Source organism: Polyergus mexicanus, unplaced genomic scaffold (genome assembly GCF_030449975.1).
Source record: "Polyergus mexicanus isolate NDT 795.1 unplaced genomic scaffold, iyPolMexi1.0 SCAF_19, whole genome shotgun sequence".
NCBI classification, from domain to species: Eukaryota; Metazoa; Arthropoda; class Insecta; order Hymenoptera; family Formicidae; genus Polyergus; species Polyergus mexicanus.
The window spans coordinates 2406910-2431567 of record NW_027223339.1 but is presented as its reverse complement, the minus strand read 5'-3'; the positions used below and the strand labels follow the sequence as shown (position 1 = coordinate 2431567).

General features: G+C 32.9%; 4 protein-coding genes across 9 annotated transcripts in view; 2 read left to right on the top strand and 2 right to left on the bottom strand.

Moving 5' to 3' along the window:
- The window catches only part of LOC138941437 (protein-L-histidine N-pros-methyltransferase), a 40031-nt gene extending 37012 nt beyond the window's left edge, over positions 1-3019 (top strand). The window contains exon 4 of one of the 2 annotated variants that reach the window (XM_070311107.1): positions 1241-3019. In XM_070311107.1, the coding sequence (XP_070167208.1) occupies positions 1241-1697 (457 nt within the window). In that variant the 3' untranslated portion in view covers positions 1698-3019. The remainder of the gene's footprint in view (positions 1-1240) is intronic. The other variant, XM_070311106.1, reaches the window with a different exon arrangement.
- A 1429-nt stretch (positions 3020-4448) lies between these two features.
- On the bottom strand, positions 4449-7573 carry LOC138941436 (uncharacterized). Of its 2 annotated transcripts, none has more exons than XM_070311105.1 (7): positions 7349-7573; positions 6430-6672; positions 5963-6347; positions 5465-5855; positions 5228-5350; positions 4956-5088; positions 4449-4875 (listed from the first exon to the last, which is right to left on the bottom strand). In XM_070311105.1, exons 2-7 carry the CDS (start codon positions 6669-6671, stop codon positions 4827-4829), a joined length of 1323 nt encoding a protein of 440 aa, XP_070167206.1. In that variant the 5' UTR covers position 6672; positions 7349-7573; the 3' UTR covers positions 4449-4826. The 2 variants fall into 2 exon arrangements, with proteins under 2 accessions (XP_070167206.1, XP_070167205.1); XM_070311104.1 differs by lacking the exon at positions 7349-7573 and adding an exon at positions 6864-7149.
- A 1378-nt stretch (positions 7574-8951) lies between these two features.
- LOC138941468 (Golgi to ER traffic protein 4 homolog) lies at positions 8952-12657 on the top strand. The gene is made up of 6 exons (XM_070311166.1): positions 8952-9224; positions 9314-9392; positions 9502-9739; positions 9819-9957; positions 10145-10285; positions 10381-12657. The coding sequence occupies exons 1-6, from the start codon at positions 9112-9114 to the stop codon at positions 10628-10630; spliced, it is 960 nt and encodes a 319-aa protein (XP_070167267.1). The 5' UTR covers positions 8952-9111; the 3' UTR covers positions 10631-12657.
- Positions 12658-12688: 31 nt separating this feature from the next.
- Shmt (serine hydroxymethyl transferase) lies at positions 12689-22713 on the bottom strand. 4 transcript variants are annotated; one of them, XM_070311162.1, is made up of 13 exons: positions 22484-22713; positions 22262-22380; positions 21918-22052; positions 21651-21845; positions 21379-21550; positions 21133-21310; positions 20792-20939; positions 20096-20314; positions 14645-14838; positions 14308-14519; positions 13413-14237; positions 12992-13175; positions 12689-12878 (listed from the first exon to the last, which is right to left on the bottom strand). In XM_070311162.1, exons 1-12 carry the CDS (start codon positions 22689-22691, stop codon positions 13009-13011), a joined length of 2772 nt encoding a protein of 923 aa, XP_070167263.1. In that variant the 5' UTR covers positions 22692-22713; the 3' UTR covers positions 12689-12878; positions 12992-13008. The 4 variants fall into 4 exon arrangements, with proteins under 4 accessions (XP_070167263.1, XP_070167264.1, XP_070167265.1 ...); XM_070311163.1 differs by lacking the exons at positions 20096-20314; positions 20792-20939; positions 21133-21310; ... (3 more) ...; positions 22262-22380; positions 22484-22713 and adding exons at positions 16375-16698; positions 18963-19067; XM_070311164.1 differs by lacking the exons at positions 20096-20314; positions 20792-20939; positions 21133-21310; ... (3 more) ...; positions 22262-22380; positions 22484-22713 and adding an exon at positions 16375-16898.
- Positions 22714-24658: the final 1945 nt, after the last annotated feature.

The following is a 24658-nucleotide window of genomic DNA, read 5'->3' as shown; positions in this document are numbered from 1 at the left end:
TTATTACAAGAACATTTGTCTGTAAAAATCACAGATCAAATTAACTCTGATGAATCTGGATTATACTTTAAAACTCCGAATGTCTAATCCTTTATACGAAGATTATGTCGAGAGAGAAAAAAGGATGCGTTCAATTTATGCAAATGAATGTAACGCGAATCGGATCAATGAGAGATCGGTGTGCGGATGCTCGCGGTTACTCGATACAGATTCTCGATAATGTAAGCACGCGCGATTATGCGCGTCGTTCCCGAACGAATTGAGGGGCTATCACGAGCGGTATTATTACGATTATCTCAAAAACGTGAGTCTCATTATAAAATGAGATAAGATAATTGATCGCGACAGGTTCGGTCCATTCTCGCGCCGGATGATGTATAAAAGCGGCACGCACGTCGACACGTTTACGTGTCAGTACGTGTAATATCATCAACGCCACTAACAAGTTTATTGCGTCGAATTGATTGGAATAGAAATTTACGGTGGCTTTTACGCTTTTATCGGCGGACAACCATCGCCGAGTTGCTCTGGTCGCCAAATCAAATTTTAAATGAATGTCCGTGGAATGATGCGACGGATTCGTAACTTGCTTTGTAGGAGTCCTATCTTCGAATATCCTGTCATTAAAGTTCTGTGTGTGTTCGAGATTCGCGTTTCTGAAAAACTATTTACATCTCGTTATTTTCTTAAGAAAGACAAGCTCAATTCTCTATCGATCAACTCGCAATATCTAGAATTTGGAATATGTATCTTTGAAGAGCTTTTTCCACAGAAGAATTCTCGATCCTTTAATAGTATAATTATGGATTAGCAATTGGAAAACAGACAACGAATTAAACTTGATTTTGTGAAGAATTCACAAAATCTCAAACTAAATCGACTAAATCATCTTAGTCTGATAATTATCATGTATGTGTACTTATTATTAATAAAATTTATTAAACTATTAACAAGATAATTTATGTGTGTGTGTGTGTGTGTGTGTGTGTGTGTGTGAAGCAATAAAAAGTTAATTTCTAGTTATCGGTATTAATGGGGGAATTTTTTCACGTATGTTTATTAAACATCTTTTTATATTTTCTATATTTCTTCTTAAAACACAAATAAAATCAGAAAATAATGTATAAAATGTTAGAATTATAAGAATTGCCCATAAACAAACGCTGTAAATGTTCAAGTAATCCAAGATATAAAAAATCTCTTGCTAAACGTATTTTGATTTTTATACACTTTTGTACAGAGTACTCGATGTGGAGAGATGGCACCAGGAAGCCGGACCCTTTAATGTCATTCTCTGCCTGAATCTTCTCGACCGTTGCGACCGTCCAAACACCCTGCTGAGGTTACTGAGATCTTCGCTGGCTCCTGGCGGCAGGCTGGTCGTTGCTCTGGTGTTGCCGTTCAGTCCCTATGTCGAGGTCGGCGAGAGGGGTAATCACAAACCGTCGGAGTATCTGCCGGTGCGAGGAAACGGGCTCGAGGCTCAAATAGCCGGACTGATCGACCGGGTTTTCGCTCCGGTGGGTCTGCGGTGCCTTGTCTGGAGCAAATTGCCATATCTCTGCGAAGGTGATTTGGGACAGTCGTATTACTTTCTAGACGATGTGATCTTCGTGCTGGAGGCGCGGCCAGTTAATACACGATCCTGCGAATTCGTCGCGATAGACGATGAAGTTTCGTTGCGAAGAAATTTTTAGGATTTTGAAGCCTAACGGGCTATGTACGGCGCGAAGAAAAAGGACATAATCGGGAAGAAGTAGGGGAGGGGGGGGGGGTTTAAATGGAGATTAGAAGACAAAAGAGAAAGATACGAAAAAGAAAGAGAGTGATACGAGACAATCCTTTCACACTTGTAAAAACTTTAATAATTGCTGTCATGAGTTAGAATTATGCGAGAATACAGAAGAGCAATACTGGCAAGCGACGACGAGCTTAATGTGCAGACACAGCGGTTAGCGTTTGGTGTACGAATATCGATTGGCGATCCGAGTTTAAAAAGGGAACAACGGATCGATATAACGGTGCGCATTTTACAATCTTTTATCATCTTACTGTTGAATTCGGTGCTGAAACATGTACACGGTTTTCTATGGTATAGATAATAACGAGCGCGAGAATAACGAGATCCGGAAACGAAATCTGTATTTCTTCTTCTTATGCCCTTTTCCTCATGTGCTCGACTCCGTTCGAGAACGTCCTTCTAGAATCCAAATCTTTGTGATATGTCTCGCTAATTATACATAATGATGAATGATTAAATATTCTCAAAAAAAGAATGTTAAAGAGATTCTATGTATGTGTGTGTGTGTATGTAGCGTCAATCGCAGTGACACTGCAGCGATAAAGTTGATCTTTATAAAACGGGTAACACGAAAAACGAATTTTTTTAGACTTTAATAATAATTTAATTTAGAAAAATAAAATGGCAATGTCTTCAGACTCAAAGTCTAGAACGAATGTAAAAGGGAGAGTAAAACTGTCTTACTGCAGTTTTGCGACTTTTGCTTTCAAAAAATAGACTCCTCATTACATATTTTGAGGAATTATACGATTGCATTCAAATAATTAATAGGCGAAGATGGACTATAGATTTATCTCGAACGCACCCCCCAATGTCTCACGAAATTTTATTTTGCATGTCACATTAACTCTTCTTCTCTCTCGTCAGACTCTGTTTCCGCGCTCCCTTTTCTCCGTTTGGCATAAGTTGCAGCGACTTAGTCATGGATATGCTTAATTGTGCGTCGGTTATATGACCGACTAATTGCGAGACAAACGATGATACGTTTGCATTTCTTTTTTTACGTAATAATAATTACTATAAGAAAAAAAAAATAAATCCATCTAGTTATTGGAAATACACTTTGATGTACAACAAGTTATCGTCGAATTATGAACCACATTGCAGCAGCCTCTTTATCAATATATATATATACGTATATATATGTCAACAAAAACGCAGTCTATAGAAGTCGGATCTGCGTTCGTTTAAACGATTACTATACTTCAAAAACAAATAAAGAAAACTGCTATTGAGAAAATTATTCGTCAGACTTATTAATCGTATCTCTGCATGCATCTTATTTCTAGTTACAATAGATACAAAACGAAAGAGAGAAAATATTATAATATGAAAGATTAATAATCTGCCGAACAAGGAATCAAAAAGAAACAAAATAAACATATTAATACTTTGCACAAATTATGGATCCGACTCCTAAAATGGTAATCGATCGGCACATTCGCTGCATACGTGTGTAATAAATATAACAGATACATGTATAGAAAGACATCTTTAACATACGCGCATTCATATAAAATTTTGCTATTTGATAGCCAAAACTCCGCATTCTCTCTCAGATACACACATGCAGATCCCACAAAACACAGCCCACGCATTCGAGTGCCGCGCGTTATTTTCTATTCGCGGTAAACATCGCTTCTTACACGTTCAAAGACGAATGCCTATTACCTTATATTATCGAGAAAGAAGGAAACATTTTATCTCGTATCGTTTATATGCGCATATAACAACCGAGTGGGAAACGATTTTACTCCAGCAACTGTTACGATATGCCATTTATTCTCGAGGCAACGATCGATCGAAATCACAAACGCAGTCCCCCAATTCGTAGTTTCCGTCTTGCAAGAATAAAAACGTTTCTGCATAATAATACTTAGTGCACGGTGAAAAGTCTTTGAGCGTCAATGCGAAATTCTCAACTGACGCAATGATTTTCGTTTGTTTTCCTTTACTATATATGTATGTAGATATATATATATATATATTAAGAAATAATCTGTTTCTTAAAAAATATCTATGAATTGACCAATGACTTTTTTACGTGCACACCGCATATACTGCCCATGGAGCTTAAGAAATAGTTCACAGCTTTTAACATTCGTACTCGCATGCTCGATCAGCAAACAGTATTAGAAATAACAACAATATATATTCATTTCATTCTTAAAAATAAATAATAACGCATACATACCTCTTTTTGAAGAAAATATGTATACATAAATTGAACACACAGCAATTTTTTTTGCTATTCGAATAACTCTGTCTTATGTTAATTGAAAGCTATAAAGAATATATCTTACAAAACAGACAGTTAAAAACATATAAAATAAAATAACGTGAAACTTGGTAATAAAGAAAATTATCGCCTTTATGCATCTATGCTGCGAACGTTAAATATCAATTAGTAGCAAAAGCTTTTGTACCAGGCCAATTTAGTTTTGCTTCTTATTTCGAGACTTAAGCTTATATATGTGTAACAATTTTATACATAGTATATAAAAAAGTCCTATGCGATATATTATTAATCAGGTAATCGTTGGAACACAAGCGGCAAAATTGTTAAATTGATATAGTAAAATATAAATACTGTTCATACTGCGCGCGTATTACTGGCGTCGTAGCGTCAATCGCTCGACATTATAACGCGGGTCGTTATATAACGTGGTATATAACGTTAGTCGATATATTATTCACCGAGTAAGCCCCATAGGCAGAGCAATTACAATACAGTCAAATTACAGCAATGAAATAAAGTTAATAAAGATCCCTAAGATGACGCGGTGTGAGTTTAGTCCTACATATAAATCTTTTTTTTTTTTCTCGCTACTCACGTTTATCACAGTCCACGCATGACTCATTTTGTCTCTTAGTATTTGAAGTCCTAAACGCCAACAACTTTTTTGAGCAATCCATCGGGTTGTTTAGATACGAAACACCCAGCTAATCAATAAACATCTTGTGACTAGAACATCAGCGCAAAAAGACGAAACTTGGTCTGTCGCAAGTGAAGCGAAGACAACGCTTAATCTAACTTACGCTGCTCGCACAATTCTTCCATTCCACCTGCTTTTCTATTAAAAAAAGAAAAAAAAATATTTTAATGGATTAACAATAGAGCTAAAGTTCGTAATGTAAATATTAAAACACTCACAATGTTGACAAATAAGGAGTACCAGAGTGATCTAATCGGTGTTTATCTTCATTCTTCCAGCTCGAAACTGGTATATGTGGAGGTGGCAAGAAGCTTCTCAACGATTGTACAAGCTGTATTGTATCGACCAATGCTGCAATTAAAAATAAACAATATAAAAATCTCTGTAAATTATTTTGATGAAAAAAATCGATATAAAATTTCACAGTGCGATAAATTCAAGGTAAAAAAGAAGTAAAGAAGAAAAACTACTTGTAAAGAATTGAAATTACTTTTCTGCAGAGCCTCGGATTGCTTGCCGTATGGTTTGCACATCGCCGGCCGTACACAAGCTTTCATCCTTGCCATGTTCTTCATTACTTCTGCGAAAGCACGCACAATCTTCTCTTGACCACCTGAAACAATAAAATATATCCAGCACATGCATTAAAATATAATTTGAATGTTTTTTAGAATACATTTTAAAAGCATTATATCGCATATGTACATTATGTTGCATACTTAATTACCTTCCGAATTTGCAGATGATGACCGAGATCCTTTTTCATTTTCTAAAGGCCATGCACCATTGTGCAATGCTAACAGATCCTTATTGGCATTTCCTATTCCTTGTAAGTTTCCCAAACCAAGTCCAGTAAGATTGTCCAAGTTATCCAAATTATTGCGTAAGAAGTCTGTCAATTTATGATCGGAGATTGGTATATTAGGTATTAGAGATTCATAATGCTGCTTGCCAGATGACACTTTTTTCTCTTGCGATACAGGCCGATGCGGAATATTTAATGATGGACGGCTTGGAGGACGTTGAAGATTCATTTGATTACCAGCACCTCTCATCTCCGCTAAATCTGCTGCGGATCCTCCTCCCATATGTGTATTTGGATTAGCGCTACCTAGTGTCTACAAGTAAACATTAAATAAATACATATTTACAAATTAAATTTAAAAAACAAACTTGCATAATAGCAAGTAAAAAGCAGAAAATATCACATAAGAATTTTACTCACTGCCTGAAAATCTGTACTATGTGGAAAACTGCTACGCAAAAGAGATGCAGTCGCTTCATTTTCCTGGATATAAGTTGGTGCCATGTGACCCATCTTCTGAGTGAGTTCCAGTTGATTTTTATAATAACGACAAGCGGGATTGGGACAGTTTTGCACAACTTCTATGATAAATTCCTTTTCCATTCCAAAACATTCTCTTCCAATGGTATAAGATTCCATGACTGCTCTGACTGTACCCTCCAAGCCCAGATGTAAGCCGTGCGGCCCGTTCATATGTTTCAACATGACAGCATTGGCAAAGTGTTCGTAAGGAAGTATTATCTTTCCGTTCTCTCTGAGGACTAGTCTTCCCTGCGAATCCAATGCTACTCGAGATGCCATCATCCTGTAAATAAATAAAACATAGCAAATATTTTACATAAATAAGTTGTGCTTATATATAATTACAAAAAAATATTTATCCTTACTGTAAATAAGCAGCGCTTGGCATCATGGAGGCATCCTTAAATTCTGAAAAACATTGTAATAGCTCGATACTGGGGTTCCATCCCTTATTCTGCAAGTATGCTTGTAACAACATGTACATCTTCTCGGTGACGTAACCAGCACTGCTTGGTGCAGCAGAGTAGCCTGACCCTCCACCTGGTGGACCCATTTCTGTTTGCATACCTTTGGCAACAATGTTCTTCATAGTTTCCGCCAAGTCCATTCTGCATGCATACACAATTGGATACATAAACCTCTTGACGCAATAAAATTTCTTTATAAATATAAATAAGTCCTCTTGATACATTCATATAAAATTATAATATTTAATATCACACTTGTGCGTAGTATAAAAAAGACATAATCCTCGGAGCACAGAGGTACCTATATATAATAAATAAAAAAGTAAACATACACAAATATAGGCATTTAACGGTCAGCCAACGATCGATAAACGCCTCGATAATTCCCCGTTCACCCGTTACCGCGCGCGATTCCACGATTCGAAAGAGAATCGTCGGGATCTCGCCGATGAACGTCAACGGACATTATCGAGGATGTTGACGCGCCGAGATTCCAGCTATACGGAACTCGAGTACAGTGCCTCATCGCGATGCCGCTCGTCGAGATTACCGAACGCGCCAACGAGTCAGCCGTCGACGACGGTGACACGCTGCGATCATACATCGTCGTCGTCGTCGTCGTCGTCGTCGAGCGTCTCGGAACGACGCCAAGCGCGCTTGCCGCGGCCCGCGGCTCTCTCGGCACGGCCATTGTTATCGTCCCGAAGCGAGCCGGCGAAACCGATAAAAAAAGTGCTCGGCCGCGAGCGAGCCACCGCCCCCCTTCCGACAACGAGCAAGGGGGGACCGCAACGTACTCTCGGAGTAGTACACTCACCCCGTATCGCGGCCGCCGCTGCTTCGCTCAAGTGGCGTAACCGGATAGCCCGAGAAGCCCCGTCCGTCTCGTCGCTAATCGCCGTTACTCGACATCGCCTAATTAATTAAGCGCCCCCGGATCACATTTGCAAATAACATAAATCGCGATAATTATTTCCGCGAGGGTCACTTGCACGGTCCGCCGCCAGGGGCGCCCCGCGTTCTACGCGCTTTTCGGCTTCGGCATATTCGTTGTGCATGCTCGTGTGTGGATGCCGTATATGTGCATGTATACGTGCGCGCGGCCCGGGTGCGCTTACGCGACGCCACTTTGCGCATTTATCAATATTACTTTTTCCAATTGATATATTACGCCGCCCTGCGACCGGCCCGGCACGCCACGCCGTGCGACGAATTAAATCGCGGGCCCGCGCGCGCACCCGTCTCGTCTCATTGCTCCGAAAATTACGCGCGGTCGTTGAACCCTGGCGAATTGCTTCCCAAACGCATCGGTGTGAGATTGAGCTTTATGTTAAAAAAATCACTATTATATATGATGACACGATACAAAATGATTATACATTACAATCTACAAATCTTTTATTTTATAAAGACTGTTTTCTGTTAATTATACAGGGTGTCCCAGAATTAGACCGACAAACTTCAGATAGTTAAAGAACATCGAAACAAAAACTAATTTTGCAATGGAACCTTGCGAACCCGAGAAATTCCGATTTTGACGAAACTTTACATGTAGGGAGGGGATAAATAGATGAATTTAAAAATCTTCAATCGCAATCCAAAAATGATTCTAAGAGGTGAAATCATCTCTCATATATATATATATATAGAGCGACTTTTTGCTTTCTCGATATATATCGAAAATTATTCGAGATATCAAAAAATATTTTATACAAAAGTTTCATGATAAAAACACGTCTATTCGATCACATTAATAAAATTTTGAAAATATAATTCGTTTCAAAGATTTTTGCCCTTGTTGGTCTTTGATTCTCTAGTGCCAAAACGTTTTATTTACGGGCATGGATTTAATGACAAAATTGATTTGTTTTGGTGTCCTTTATTATAATCATCTGAAGTTTGTCGGTCTCATTTTATATAATACTTTCTTATTTATATGATATGTTATCGTATATATCTTGAGAAAGTTCGAAAACCAATTATTATATTCTCGCGATGAATTATTTTATTTACACACACGCACACACACACACATACACACATACATGGTACATTTATTTCATATGTTATATTATTCTATATATACATCTTTTTTTATTTACACATTAATTGGCTTAATTAATTTATATTAATTATAATTAAAATCTGATTAAATATAACGCAGTATGAATATATTTAGCGCATTATCTTGTAAATTCGATATATATAGCAGCTTAATAATAGAACAGAGCTATGAAACCAATCGATAAAATACCAAAATATATTAGTACCATATAACATTAGTTCGTCATACGCGACGTACAAGTGATATTGCATTATCAATGTGTGCATGAAATTAAAACGCAATAACAAAGAATGATTGTCCATTTTTAGAACGACACGCATATGTTACCGTGATTTCATTAGGTAGGCGTAAGATTTCTTAATCGCGCTTTATACGTACATACATAAATAATCAATTTCGTCGTAAGCTTGGGAAAATTTGAATTACACATGTGAATCGCGCGCGGCATCGCGCACACTGATGCCAACCGTATATACGTACAACGTACAGTCCCGAGATTCCCAAATAGTGTAAACATGGCCTCGCGGTACAGTCACGGTGTTCAACGAGTTTTAGCGAAATTAGAAGCGTCGATAAACTCGGAAAATTATTATGAGGCCCATCAGATGTACAGAACTTTGTATTTCAGGTGAGCCAGCTGATTCGATTGCCTCGCGCCGTCAAAGCGCGCTCCCGCTCACGTAAACCTTCTGCTCGTTTAACCTCCTACGCTTACAGATATCTCGGCCAGAGAAAATACTCGGAACTTTTGGAATTGCTATACAATGGGTCAATGCTTTTATTACAACACGAACAGGTATATGAATATTACCTGAGCATTGAAAAGGTTTTCACGTCCCTTTAAAAGTAAATGGAATAATTTTATAAACGTTATATATCGTGTCGCCACGATATATTTATTGTAGCATGCAAGTGGAGCCGACTTAGGAATTTTATTTATCAATGTTTTAACACAATCTGGAACGGAGCCCACGCAAACCTTCTTCGAGAAGATCATGAGCTTGTTCAGCTTAATGAGCCCTGCGTCACCGGAAAGAGAAGCGTTTGTGCAATTGGCTCTTAAATGGAGCGTTAAGAGAGCAATTTCTAATAAAACTGGTCATCCAGATTTGCATCAGAAGATAGCTCAAGTTTTTTGGAGAGGTAACTATTGAAAGACTGACATTAACTTGTTATTAATCACCTTACACACTATGCATAAAGAACTTTATTTTTTAACCAGAAAAAAATTACATAATGGCAAGACAACACTTTATACATAGTAGAGATGGCTCTGGATGCGCAGCAATGTTGGTCGAACTTCATGAGCAACGTGGGTACATGAATGAAATAGACCTCTTCATAGCTCAAGCAGTCTTGCAGTAAGCATGTTGATTTTTATGATAATTTTAATGTTATAAATTTTCAACATTGTAATATGATATAGAAAGAAAGAGAGTAGAAATATAAAATAATATTTAAAAATTTAAGAGAATTAATGACAGATATACTATTTAATTTAAAATAACATTTATTTGTAATTATAGTAAAATTATAAATTCATTTTAGGTATCTTTGTCTACAAAACAAAGCAACAGCGCAAGAAGCCTTTAATTCTTATACTTCAAGGCATCCAAAAATAAATAGCGGCCCACCGTATCTTCTTCCTTTATTAAACTTTTTATTTTTTCTACTGAAAACAATTGACAGGTATGTTGTATTTTATAATATTCAATAGATACATATATTTTTATTGTGGTGAGTCATTATCAGTTTATTATTCTCTTTAATCTTATATTTTTCAGTGGTAAACTAGCAGTGTTTACAATTCTTTGTGAACAATACCAGATATCTTTAAATAGAGATCCATATTATCGACAGTACTTAGATAAAATAGGCCAACTCTTTTTCAATATTCCACCTCCACGTCCACGTAATCAGGGACTATTCGGTTCGTTGTTACAATCTTTCTTCAATGGCCTGGAGGATGACGACTCGGATGACGAACAACGAAATACAGCCTCAACTTCACATGCTGCGCAAGAACTTGATTGATTGAAGGTGAGACAACATAGTGCAGTGTGATGTTGAATATGAAACTTTTATATATTATTTCTCAATCCAAATTCTTTCATCGACTGCTCCTGTGTTATCAAATAATAAAATTTCAAATCATAAATATGTTTGCAATTGAAAATTAAAATAGTAATTTTGGTTTGTATGTATGTATGCGTGTGTGTGTATGTGTGTGTGTCCTGATCACTGAGAGATGAAAGTTGTTGGGACAACTTTTCTTGTCAAAGGAAATTTATCAAAGTTGTAAGTTATGTATACTGAATTCGAAATAGTAATATTCACGTCAGAAATTGACATTCTAATTATTTTATGCATATCTAATAGATAATTAATTTTATACATATTCTTTCTCTTTTAATCAAATAAGACAAATGTGCAATAATGAGACGCATATTTTTGCATAATAAAAACTCAGTCTAGAAAAAACTATTTAAAACAAAATAATTAATAATATCTAAAATTTTATAGAAACTCAAACTTAATTTTATTTAATATCATATTTTACAAGATAAGGAAAAAAAATAAGCTTTCCGGACTAAAAAGATAAACTAATACATGTGCGTGCCATTTTTCTATATATGCTGCTATTGAATTCAGCAGTTATATACTTGGACTTTGAATAAAAAATCCTCGCCATTAGCTAAAACTTGTATACCATATATATAATCACATCAATGTATACCTGCGTGTAATTGCTGAGAGATCAAAGATTTATTTTATATAAAGTAAAACACATGACAAATAAATGTGACATAATTATAGCTTCCATAAAAAGAATACTTAACGAGATTGCTTGTTGCTTGTGTTGAAAAACATTGGAGAAATAAATTATACCTGCAAAGCAACAAGCAATATGGCTATTTATTGGATTCTATACTGATATGAAAAAAGTTTAGAATTCTAACGAAAAACAAATACATCTATTTAGTTAAGGAAATAAAATGACCATCACACTATGTAATCAAATTCTTCATAGCATTAATTTTAATAAAAGTAATATAATATTTTTTGCTGTATACTAAAAAGGAAATGGAAGCATAAATATTCAGCTAATAACTTTAGCTTTGTAATAAATATATCCTATATACACATATGTAAGTATATTGGAAAAATAACTTTGATTTTGTATTATCTGTCATTTTATTATAATTATTTGCAAAGTTATACTTGTTATATCAATATGTGATAATTGAATCATTATTATTCATATTCGTTATACAACAATCCAAAAATTTATATACAAATAATTTATACGCAAAAATTAAACAATGTATATTAATTTAATGTAAAATAATATTACATGCATAATATTAATACTTTAGATTATATATTGTTGTTCTAAAATGGATATTTTATATAGATATTACATCGCAGTCAGATCACATATGGGAATGCAAGATTAATACTTTGAAAAATTAATTTAGATATTATATTTGTATAAATCACTTGAAGAAAATATAATAACAAATAGCAGTTGCCCGATATATTATTTTAAAAATAACAGTTTCTCTTTCTGTCCTTCTAATAGAAACATTTAATTTAACAATTGTATGTAAATTGAGTGAAGTGTGCAAATATGCCTGTCATCATGTTCCTAATTAAAGATATTTACTGTCTTATAATACAATGGTCATTGATACTCACGTAACTTCTTTTAAATTATCGCCCATATAACCGTTTTCTAAAAAATTTTCTTATGTTGATGTATTCACGCAACTTTATGTTATTATATTTTTGCAAATAACTATTTATCAAATAAACAATAGCAAAGAATGATAAATACATCAAGTTTATCGCAGATGTAATCAATGTGAAAACATTATATTAGAAGAAAATGATAATTAGAAATTGCATGTTGTAAAGTATATAAAAAAAAAGAAGTATCAATGTGAAAACATCTTGATAATCATACATATATATTGATAAATTATACAAAATTAAGATTTATTTATTTTACTTAATATTACGTTGTACATATAAAGCACAATCTTATACTTAAAAATGAAGCCGGATATATTAAATACAATTGTGATAGTATTTATTTAAATATTTATATTTTATCAGAAAATAGTTACATGCATTTTTTTATTACAAAGTTTCTCTGGTAACTCAAATGAAAAAAATTATTTTATTCTTGTAAAAAAAATACCTTATATTCCATATTATTAATATAAAACTCGCACAGCAATGTATTCACACAAAGTTTTGTGTCATCCGGATTATAAATCTGTACAAAAACGCTATATAAGAATGATTTCAAATGTATAATAATTAATGGCATATAAAATAAAAACAAACATTGTAAAGTTTTTAAAATTTACATTGAGTAAATCTACTTACAAAGTACTGTTGCAGTATTAATATATCTTCTGACCAGGCATTGAAAATTGCTTTGAAAAGGTTTCTACTTCCTCCTTTAGTGTCGCTACTTTTGCTTTAATATTCTCGTCGGTACTTAATACTTTCTTAAAATCTGGCAGTTTCGGTCCCGAAATAGCACTCACTTCCTTAGAAAGCTGCAATCCTACAAGAAAATCATATAAAATTTATTTCGCACGTAATCGCATTATATTTAGGCCTAAATCTCTATCTCTATTCAAATCATAATGTTTGACTCTTTAATGCTCAGAAAAACGATTCCTCAAACAAAATACCGCAAATAACGAATGTAAATAACTATGGAATATAAGGTATTTTTTCGCAATTTGACAATCAAAATCACCGATCAATAACAAGTTCTCTTCTTAAGGTTTAGTATTACCTCTATGTATGAATTCTGCGACTTTGTCAATGTCTTCCTCGACTAAGCCACGAGTTGTGAGTGCGGGTGTTCCCAATCTAATCCCGCTAGGATTCAGTGCACTTTTATCACCGGGAACAGTATTCTTATTACAAGCAATAGAAATATCTTCCAGAATCTTTTCTGCCTTTGCACCGGTGATACCCGTCGATCGTAGATCTACCAATAGCTGATGGACATCCGTGCCATTGGTACTGATATTATAGCCATATTTTTGTAAGCCGGCGCACAACCTCTTCGCATTAGCCGCTATTTGTTTCTGATAAGCGAGAAATTCTGGTGTTTTAACTTGTTTCATAGTGGTGGCTATAGCAGCGATAGCATGATTATGAGGTCCGCCTTGAAGGCCTGGAAAGACTGCCTGATTAATTTTACTTTCTATATCGTACATAATATTCTTGCCATCTTTTGTAACGCTTCGAACGCCTTTCCGGTAGAAAATAACACCAGCGCGCGGACCTCGTAAAGTCTTATGCGTAGTTGTCGAAACAACATCACTATATTCGAAAGGACTTGGTATTATTCCAGCGGCGACTAATCCAGAAATGTGAGCCATATCGCTGAAGAGGTAAGCATTATTTTCGTTAGCGATTTCGCGGAAACGTTTATAGTCCAGACATCTGCTATAGCAGGAAATTCCAGCGATGATAACTTTCGGTTTGAATAATCTTGCTTGTTTCGCGAGCCCATCATAATCGATATAACCGCTTTCAGGATCAACTTTATATGGCATCGATTCGAAGAAAATAGACGTAGCGGAAATCTTCTTATTCGCCGTGAAGAAACCTATAGCGCACGAATAAAGCTTATAAAATAGTTTTTGGCAGATGCATCAGTCTATTATTCAAATTCTTACCATGAGTAAGATGGCCACCATCGGGCAAATCTAAGCCCATTATACGTCCATGAGGTTCCATTAAACCCGTGTATACCGCGAAATTTGCCGGACTTCCCGAATAAGGCTGTACATTACAGCCCCATTGTTCAGGATCTAAATTGAAGGCTTCCAAAGAACGTTTTTGCGCCAGTAACTCGATTTCATCAATATATTCGTTTCCGCCGTAATATCTGTGAATGTAAATATATGAAACGATCAAGCCTCTATATACATATAAATGATAATTTAAAAAATGAAATGTATTTATAAGAGATTTATTATGATATGGAAGAGCAGACGCGGTACAAAAGCTTACCTTTGACCAGGGTACCCTTCGCTGTATTTATTATGCAGGGACGAACCTAAGCACTGTAAGACACTGAGGGATGTAAAATTTTCACTGGCAATCAATTCTAACCCGCTTTCCTGTCGTGTCTTCTCCTTTTTCATCAAATCGAAAAGTTCGGGATCGGTGTTCCAAATATTATCATGTAGTATTCCTGTCATTTTCTGTCAACAAAGAATTTTTATATCAATCATAATTCTCCAATTTTGATCATTCTATTTTGAAATATAGATAATATTATATATATATATATATATATTATTAATATAATTACATTTTAATATTTATTCAATACATATATTATATAAAATTGTATATATTTTTTTACATCTCACAAATAATGGACAGTTATAAAATTATAGTTACTATTTAAACAACAATAATAAAACATTAAATTTTTTCAATTGAACATTACCTTGTAATCAATTTATAGAAATTAATCAAATTGTATAACAAAGCTTCGTTAATCCACACTTTGAATCACTTCAAAAAGCGAATGTGCTACCTCGAGTGAAACTCAATGTCATATAAGACATACTACATACATTTATTGACTCATATATACTTCATCAAAGTTCAAAGTTTTCATCGATAACCCCGCATATAATGTAAACGATAAATATATTATGTGTAACATCAGCATGTTTTGAAACATAGTGATCGATTATACTTTATTTCTCGACATTCTAGAGATACCAGATAAATAAATTTTCCTTATGATTATGCGATAAATATACCAATGCAACGTGAAGACAAATAAGATAATTTGCAATAAAAATTAAAAAAATATATCTTATATATAAAAATTAAATAAAAATATCAAATAATTGTTCATAATTTTCATGTGTTGATATCCGTCATAATATTTATATAATTTTCTTTTGTGTCTGATATTATCGCACGTATATCAGATAATAAATTACAGACAGAAATAATTCTTCATTTATAGAAAGAAAATTATATCGGTAAATAAGAAAAAAAACTTGAGAAAATCAATTACAAGAGCGCGAAAAAATAAAAAATATTTTATGCGTATAATTATATCGAATAAATATTAATTTACAATAACGTAGAGAAAATTTGTTCAAATCTTTTTTTTTTTTTAAACAGTATTGAAAAAAATTTGATGTGTTTTATTTTCAAATTTAAAAATATTTAATCGTGTTAAGCTAAATACAAATCTATATTATAAAATTTTTTCAAATTTAACTTATTCACATAAAACTTTAAAGAACGGTTTTTTTTATGGCTCTCTATATCAGAGAATTCGAAAATTATATTTCATTAAATAATATATAAATCGACGCTTTTTTTTTCATGATTCACGCCATTTCACCGTTCAATCATAGCACTATCAAAGTGTTAATCAAGACATTCAGAAAACTACATAGAAGCATTTTGTAACGACGAGATCATCATACGATTCAAGTTATCAGACACTATAGAATCCGCAATCAGTGATAAATTTCGATGCGAGACTTTATTAATTTAACATAATAAAACATCTACGTATATATTTTCTTTACGTTCGATAGAATAAAAATTGAGCGTTCGGCTTTTCTAAAGCCGATTTAATCTGAATAAGAAGAATATATAATTATTAATATACAATTGTTAATCACAGAGGCAATTGTTAGGCGCAGCGAACATCGCTTTTGCCGCGACGCGCGCAAAATTTTAACGAGACGATTTTTACTTACTCGCTCCGGTATGCGATACGAGGTTGAAAGATGTATACTTCTGCGACATGGAGAGCCACAGACGTTTGAGACATGTCCTTGATCAACGAAATTCTTTATACAGTGGCTTCGGGTCCTTAGCAGGTTCTCGACCAATTGAAAACCGCGGCAATTCAAACTCAACCAATTCCTGGCCATCATCGCGCATGCACTGACGGTGATCAGCTGAGACCTCAAAGCGTGCGTACGTTCGCTGCACGTGATGTAACTAAGTTTTACGCGTGATTTCGTGTCTTCTTAACACGTTTTTGCCTCGTCGGTCACGCGAGTCGATATATGCGATTTCTGTTTAAAAATTCAAAGCACATTCCGCAACGCGCGATACTACGTCCAACGGACGGAAATCCAAAAAGAATAAGAACCAAAGCACAATACCCGGTTTCTTTCTTTCTTCTTTTTTCTTTGTTGGATTACCGTCCTGCCAGACGCAGTACCATGTGTGTTATACGTGATTTTATAATATTCGGTTTATTGATTTCGACCACTGTTTCAGAAATAATCTGGTCATGCATATTGTAGTACTAAAAATGAAGCATCAGCTGAGCGCAAAAAGTACGCATGTGTTTCATTACGTCATGAGCGCGCCAATGACTACGTTTACACGTCATCCCTAATTGGGTTTAACAACATCCGTAGTTCCAAGACTGGCCAATCACAGTCATTCCATTCTTCAGAGGAATAGCTGTAATTGGCCAGTTTCACAACTGCGGATATTATTAAACCCGATTAAGGGTGCCGTGTAACAGAAGAAAGCTTTATTTATAATATATTAAAGAATTTTACAACAGTTGCAAAGCTGCTTTTTCTGCTGAACGCAGCCAATGTTGAACGATTATAATATTTAAGATACTTTTTATTTTTATTTTTAATATTTTTCACTTTTTAAACAAATTTTTAAAAATTATAAAAACATTTTTAAAAGGATTAATGTTTAAGAAATATTATTTTTTTTATGTTTCTCTTTCGTAATTACATCTTAATATTTCCAATTCTCTCTCTCTCTCTCTCTCTCTCTGTCTTTCTTAAAAATGAAAAGCAGATCTACATAAATTTTGTTGTATGTAATTTTCTCTCCAATCTGTATCTGTATCTTTATATTTTTATTTTTATTTTACGATACGATTTTGCAATTTTAATTTTTTTTTTCTCTTGTTATGTTTTATTACACATAATATCACACACCAATCTTTATTTCTAAAACATATGGTTAAAATATCGTATATTTTAAATTATATTATTACATCAATTCTATAATATATACTGATAAGATTTTGTGACACAATGAAACACCTTATACAATAAAAAAACTTTCAATTAACGAGTCTATGATGCATATTTGCATATACAGCGACAAAATATGTTAAAATTCACGGTTAAATAATTAAGTCTTTCACGAGAACACACCGTTTCTTCATTATATTAAAAAAGAGAAAAAAGATATTCACATGTAATATGGAATCCGCGCGAATAATAATTTGAAGCAAGTTCTAATCGCAAAGCGGATTGTTTCGACGGCAAACAAGTTGTAAACTAGTAAAGACGAATCACGGAATTTGAAAGTGAGTGAACGATCGATGACTTTTTCTCGTTTTGCCTGGACAGCTATACACCGGCCAATCTAGTTTTTATCAAGATAGACATCCGAATACTTTCCCTTATCACACATGCTTGGCGCCTCTCGACGCGATATTGCTATCTCTTATCTTATTGCACGATAATTTTAATTCGTTTTTGTTTTAAGATATATTTTTTTCGCTTCCTAAACATATATATATATATATATATATATATAATGAAATATTTGCAGTAAAAATTTAATCTTAAATAATTTTTTAGAAGAAAGAAGGATGCAATGTACTTTACATTGTAAAGTGTTTTTCAATTTTATCACACAAGAACAGTGTCAATATTCCCATGTCTGTTTATAGTTTCGCATTCGAAATGGTATCGGTTTGAAAGTGTATAACAAATATATGACGATAATCGCAATGAAGAGAAAGCTAAAATACAATTACAAAAGTAATAGAGATGATATCTCCCTTACAAAGTGCAAAGTCCAAAATAATTAAGGAACTATATTGAGGAACGAGGCAACATCTCATCAGTGAACAAGATAATGGTATCTATTGAAAGGGAGAAAAAGATGATAGGAAGAGTGGTCAGATATTCCTATGTAAATAAAGAATAAGATGAAGGAACTCTATATATATATGAAATATCTCTCTATATATATATGAAAAGTGATTCTGTGACTATGAAAAAAAAGGATCATGAGAAAGATGATTTAAAAAAGAAAGATTGATAACACTATTATATCCTAACATAAAATAAATAATTAATTAATTAAGAAGATGGAAACAATAGAGGGAGAATATCGTGAGAGATACGCTGTCATGCTTCAAAATATAACACCATTAAAAAAATTACACTCTGTGTTTTATCGAGAGAGAAATAAAATGAATTTTGTCGCACGCAATAACTCGTCACTCTGATAACACGTCTCATTACGCTCCGGTCTTTCACCTCGATTTTGCAAAATAAGCATTTACTTGTGACGCAATATGTATTGATGTAACGATGTAATCGAATATGGAGAGAACGCAATGACGAGTACGTCAGAGTTCAGCCGAAGAAACTCCCAAGTAGAAAAATGTCCAACAACTAATTTCAAGTCAGAAACTGATTACAGAACACGGGTCAGTTTTTATTATTTTCAATTTGAACGGTAACTGCTTAACGACCGAGTAAAAATATGTGCTTAGATAAAATCCTACTTAAATGGCTAGCTACTAATCAGTACATAGATATAATTTTATTTTTTAATAACTTTTTATCATTAATTAGCTGATATTGTGGAAAAAAACAGTTTTCTGAACAAAAATAGCCAGAAACCAATCAGGTCACACGAATCAATAAATGATAACTGGTTTATGTCTAGCAAGAACTCAGAACATGCTAGTTATTATATTCTAAACTTATACGAAACAAATGATCCATATGACAACCAAAACTCACAATATTCTGGCTATTATTTTCTGATCAAGAGAATATTGAGATTATTAGATATAGTTTGGCGTATTTTCTTTGGAAATAATATGTGTGATTTCTTTTGGAATACCGTAAATCTTTATAAATCTGACGTGAGAATTAAAAGTGTATAGGAAAGATTGATACACCCGCACACTGACGCATTTAATTTCTTAATGTGCCTTTTTCTTTATGATTGTAGAAAAACAAGTTAATCAACTATAGGAGAATTCCCAATCTAATGTTAAAGAAAGTTGACTTAATAATATGCTGGCATATATAGTGCTCTTTGAAATTGCTAATGTTCCAAAACATAATTTTTTCACTAGCTTATTAACATAACAGTTAAATATATTCGAATTTATTTAGCACACAAACTTGGAGAATATAGTCGAATTCTCTTATTCATAACCAATATCTCTATCCTTAATCAATTAATATCCTATAAACTCAACTTCATTGTTTTTTCACCATTTCACATTATCACACATTGAACTATCTTTACATGTTAGCTTGACACTACGTATTGTCAATATCTAATAGATGATACAAATGGAGAAAGAAATATCTTCGTAATATGCGTAACAAATGTAATATCGAATATAATAACACATCCATTTGTATTGTTTTTATTATTATTTTTCTTTATGCATACCTGGGAAAGTTCTCTTTGAAAGACGTTTTTGACTTCTTGAGGAATATCCTCTTTCTTGACTTCTTGCAAAACGTTTTCCAGCTCTGAATTTTTTATGTAAACCAGCATACAAGCATTAGTGCAATCTTTCATAGCCTTGCCTTGATTACCATAGTTGTGTTCGATAGCTTCCTGCTTTGTACATTGTGAAACAACATCATTGTCGAACTTGTACCACTGCTATAGAACAGATGGAGCAAAATCTTTCAAAATGTCATTTATAATATTATTATATAATATATTAATGTAACAAGTTAAGAAATTAATAAGAAAAATTAATACTAATGTAATATTGAACTCATGTAATTATCTTTGAAAGAAATGCATAAGGAAGGTAATATATGATTATTCTGCGTAGTACGCCTTTAAAAACTTAAAAAGAATTTTTTTTAGACTTTATAAGAAAAATAACATTTTGTAAATACTAAAGATGTAAAGATATATGGCTATGAAGGACATTAATTTATTGTTTTGATCAGAATATAAAAATAACTAGTATGGCTAAAATTTAAATATAGAATTCAAAATATAGATAGTTATAGAATTGTGCGTGTGCGTGTGTGTGTGTGTGGTATGTATACATAAAATATATTAAGAAAATGAAAGAGATTTATAAGTATTTAATTAACGATAGATGTCAAAATATATTTTACTTACCTTGCCATCACCAGCAGGATTAATAAATACAACATAATATTCATCATGATTGTCACTATGGGCCAGAACTGCATATAATGTGTAATCTGCATTTGCTTCTTTGTTTTGCAGATATTTGCCAAGACTAATCTTTTCATAAAACTCAAACCTTAAAAGATAAGTTTACATAACTACTTACACAAGAAACATAAAATAAGATTGATATTTTAGATTTTATAGAAGTTTATATCTTTGTTTTTTAAATATAACTAAAAGAATTATATACTGTAACTATGATACACAAATATATACTATATAACTTAATAAATTGATATAAGTTCTGACAAGTTTCAATTTCTTACCTGTTATTAAATTTGACAAAACAATCTGTAATTGGATCACACTGGAAACGCATTAAATGTAAATGTAAGACTGGTGGAAATGAGGAAAAGATTACACCTTTTTTTGTTTCTTGTAATCTGCTTTTGTCACATTTATTATCGCTTTCTATACTCACATAATCGCTAAAAGACTCGTAAACTGAAATATAAAAAGATCTATCCATTTTTCATAACTATCACACAAAAACATGTCAATCCCAAACTTACTGTTCTTCTTGTCCTTTATATTTAACTGTATGTCATAAAATGTTTCCTCTCTTGTGGATTTGTACTCTATGTTTTTATATTTGATAAAAGAGACCATCTTTCCTTCAAACAATTTTGGCACTGTATCTTCTACGCACGTTTCTTTCATTTTGCTCTTTAGCTTATCTAATAGCTAAAAATGTGCAAGAATAGTTTACATGTATGTATGTATTAATACAGTACAACATATAGTTTATAAAGTGTCAATGCAATAAAGTATATAATGTACTTACCACATATAGAAATTTCTGAACATTGTGCTGCCTGAAAAAATGCAGCATTTTCCATCCAAAACTTTCAGTTAATTTCTCTGTACCGACAGGTTTGTCAGAAAATTGTAACTCATAAAAAACCTTCTGTAAGGCTAGCGCAACACTCTTATTCGAATCATCGCTTTCTATTGGCATTTTATACACTGCTTTTCGCAACTAGAAAGAAAATACATTATAAAAGATATGTTAAAACATAGGAATATTATATTTCCCAAGTTTACATTTTACCTGGTTTGTGAAATACAGAATTTGTAATAAACAATTCATGTAACATGTAGCATTTTGATTCTTCAATCCTACATATCCGGTGTATTTTTTACTGTCCCAACTGACTTCATAGGGTACATGAACCACTATATGAACCTAAGCAACAAATGACAAACAAACAAATTATAAACCATAAATATTTAAAAAATCATATATGATGTGAACAAATTTCTTTGCAAAAAAGTTAAATTATATCATTTCAACGATAATTAAAATACTAAATAGAAACTAAAATAAAAAATTGTGAAAAAAATTACAACAGTACTTCAAAAATATTCAATTACTAATAAAGATATGTTATAAACCTCAAGCGTGATTGAATTATCTTTGATAAAACCTCTTTCAGGATTCAAAAGATCCTGCCATGTCATGAAATCTTTAAAGCCCCAATTACCCTCTTCACTATAAAAGAAATGTTCCATTTCTATAAAAATATGAATTATATTATTACAAGAAAAAATGTCCTTTTAAATCAAGATTAAGTTTATGTTAAAATAAGAAAATTAAAGAACAAGAATTGTATTTACTTCTGCTAAATAACTCTTGTCCTTTTTTATAAGAAAGAAGGCGTAACTCAGCAACAGCATAACAACTCCATGATGTCGACTCGCTCTCTCCATTACACTCAAGGAAAAATCCAAGTGATCTCCGCAGCTGTCTTTCTTGTGTCTTCACCATTATTTTCCATGGTAAATTGCGAACATAACATGCAGGTGATAATCGATAATATGTCATCTCGGATATATCTTCAACAGTGTATCGAAAAGTTGCTTCGGATCGAGCCTCATCTAAAAAAAAATAAATAACGGAATGCATAATAGTATATGAACAAAAGAATTTTCATCAAGATAGACATCCGAATACTTTCTCTTATTACACACGTTTGGCTTCTCTCGATGTGATATTTTACTCACCCTTATCGCATGATAACTTTAATTTCTGTTTGTTTTGAGACATTTTTTCATTTCCTAAACATATAAATATATATGTAATGAAATATTTGCAGCGAAAATTTAATCTTAAGGACCAATTTGGGCCAATTGCATCAAGTCCAGTTAGATGAACCGGGGAGATCCCAGTTATGCACAATACAATTATGGCTTCTTCTGGGCTGTGTTTCGATACCTCACCCTAGGCCCCTAGGCCGGTATTCATAGTCAGTTCTTATGCGGCGTCTACAATAGAGACTTTAAGCCCTAAGCCTTAAAAAATTGACCAATCACAGTCGAGTATTCTTCTCATACTTGACTGTGATTGGTCAATTTCTTAAGGCTTAAAATCTCTATTGTAGACGCCGCATTAGAGTCGTATATAATCAGAGAAACGACAATGGCATTTCGCTTGCTGATTGGCTGACCGCTACGGGCCTGTTCCGCTTAACGTTTTCGAAAAAAACCACTTTTTTTATTTTGCTTTCTCCCTCCATAACTCCTACAAAAATGTAATTTTAAGGTTGATATTTGCAGGATTTTTTAGTCACATAGATGCCAATCTATGGTGTCAATCTAGGCTTGATACGTGCGGGGGCAACTTTTACTTATGCTTATCCCCCTAGGCCCTTTCCATTAACAAGTTGCCTCCGATGTTTGTGTCTCTATTTTCTTTGCTTGAATTTTTTAATGATATATTTGACAATAAATTGGTTGTTTATGGTAATGACCGCCGCAATAAGCGCAATCGCTAACGCACGAAAATAGAAGTCAACCACAACGACAACTGATTTCGCCCGGCAAGACGTGCAAATAAGAATATAACGAACGTAGATGAGGCATTTAAAGCTAAAAACCGGTTATCCGTGGGATTGCCGGCAGGTTTTTCAATAGCTGGGAGCTTTTTCATATCACGTTTTTCACGTTGGTCTCGACAATATAATTCTAAATTAAAAAATTGAAAGTTCGTGCGACTTAATAAGTAGATGTCGGAATTATGCGGAATTTGACAGTGTATTCTCGTGTCTCGCTGATGTTATTTTAATTTAATCTATACAAATAAGTATTATATTAAATTATTAAAGATAAAAAATCTTTCAATCAAAAAAAGTTATACAAATATATCCTACATCAATAATGATATTAAAAAATTGCGCCAACTGAAAATAAAAAATTATACCAATATTTTAACCGAAAACAGTTGTACAAAATAACTGTTTTAATTTATTACAATAATCATGATATTAAAAAAAGTGCTAACTAAATAAAAATTTATGTTATACATATATATATAATATATTTATTTCCAATATTAAAAGAAAGAATATATCCAATAATACACAAAAGATAGAAAACATAAAATAAAAAATTAATAGAAAATTTAAAACTTAAAAATTAAAAATTTATACAAAAATTATAAATTAATACAAATAATATTTTAATTATAAAAACTTGGCGCTGCTAAACTAAACAATATGTTAAAATTAATGTATTCTTTAATACATTTACATTGAAGTTATTGATGTAACTAAATTAAATATAATTCTAAATTAAATTTATTATTTGTTGATTTTATATTGTATAATATATACTTTATATACTCTGAAAGTTATAAAATTAAGATTAATTAAAGATTAATTAAAGTTATAAAACTGTAAGCTAAGCCTAGTAAGAACTGGATCGCTTCTTTATATTATTGAAATCTGAAAATCTCAGGTACTCTCAACTGGCCGACTCGCATATAAATATATCTCGTCGTTGCTGTGTGTGACT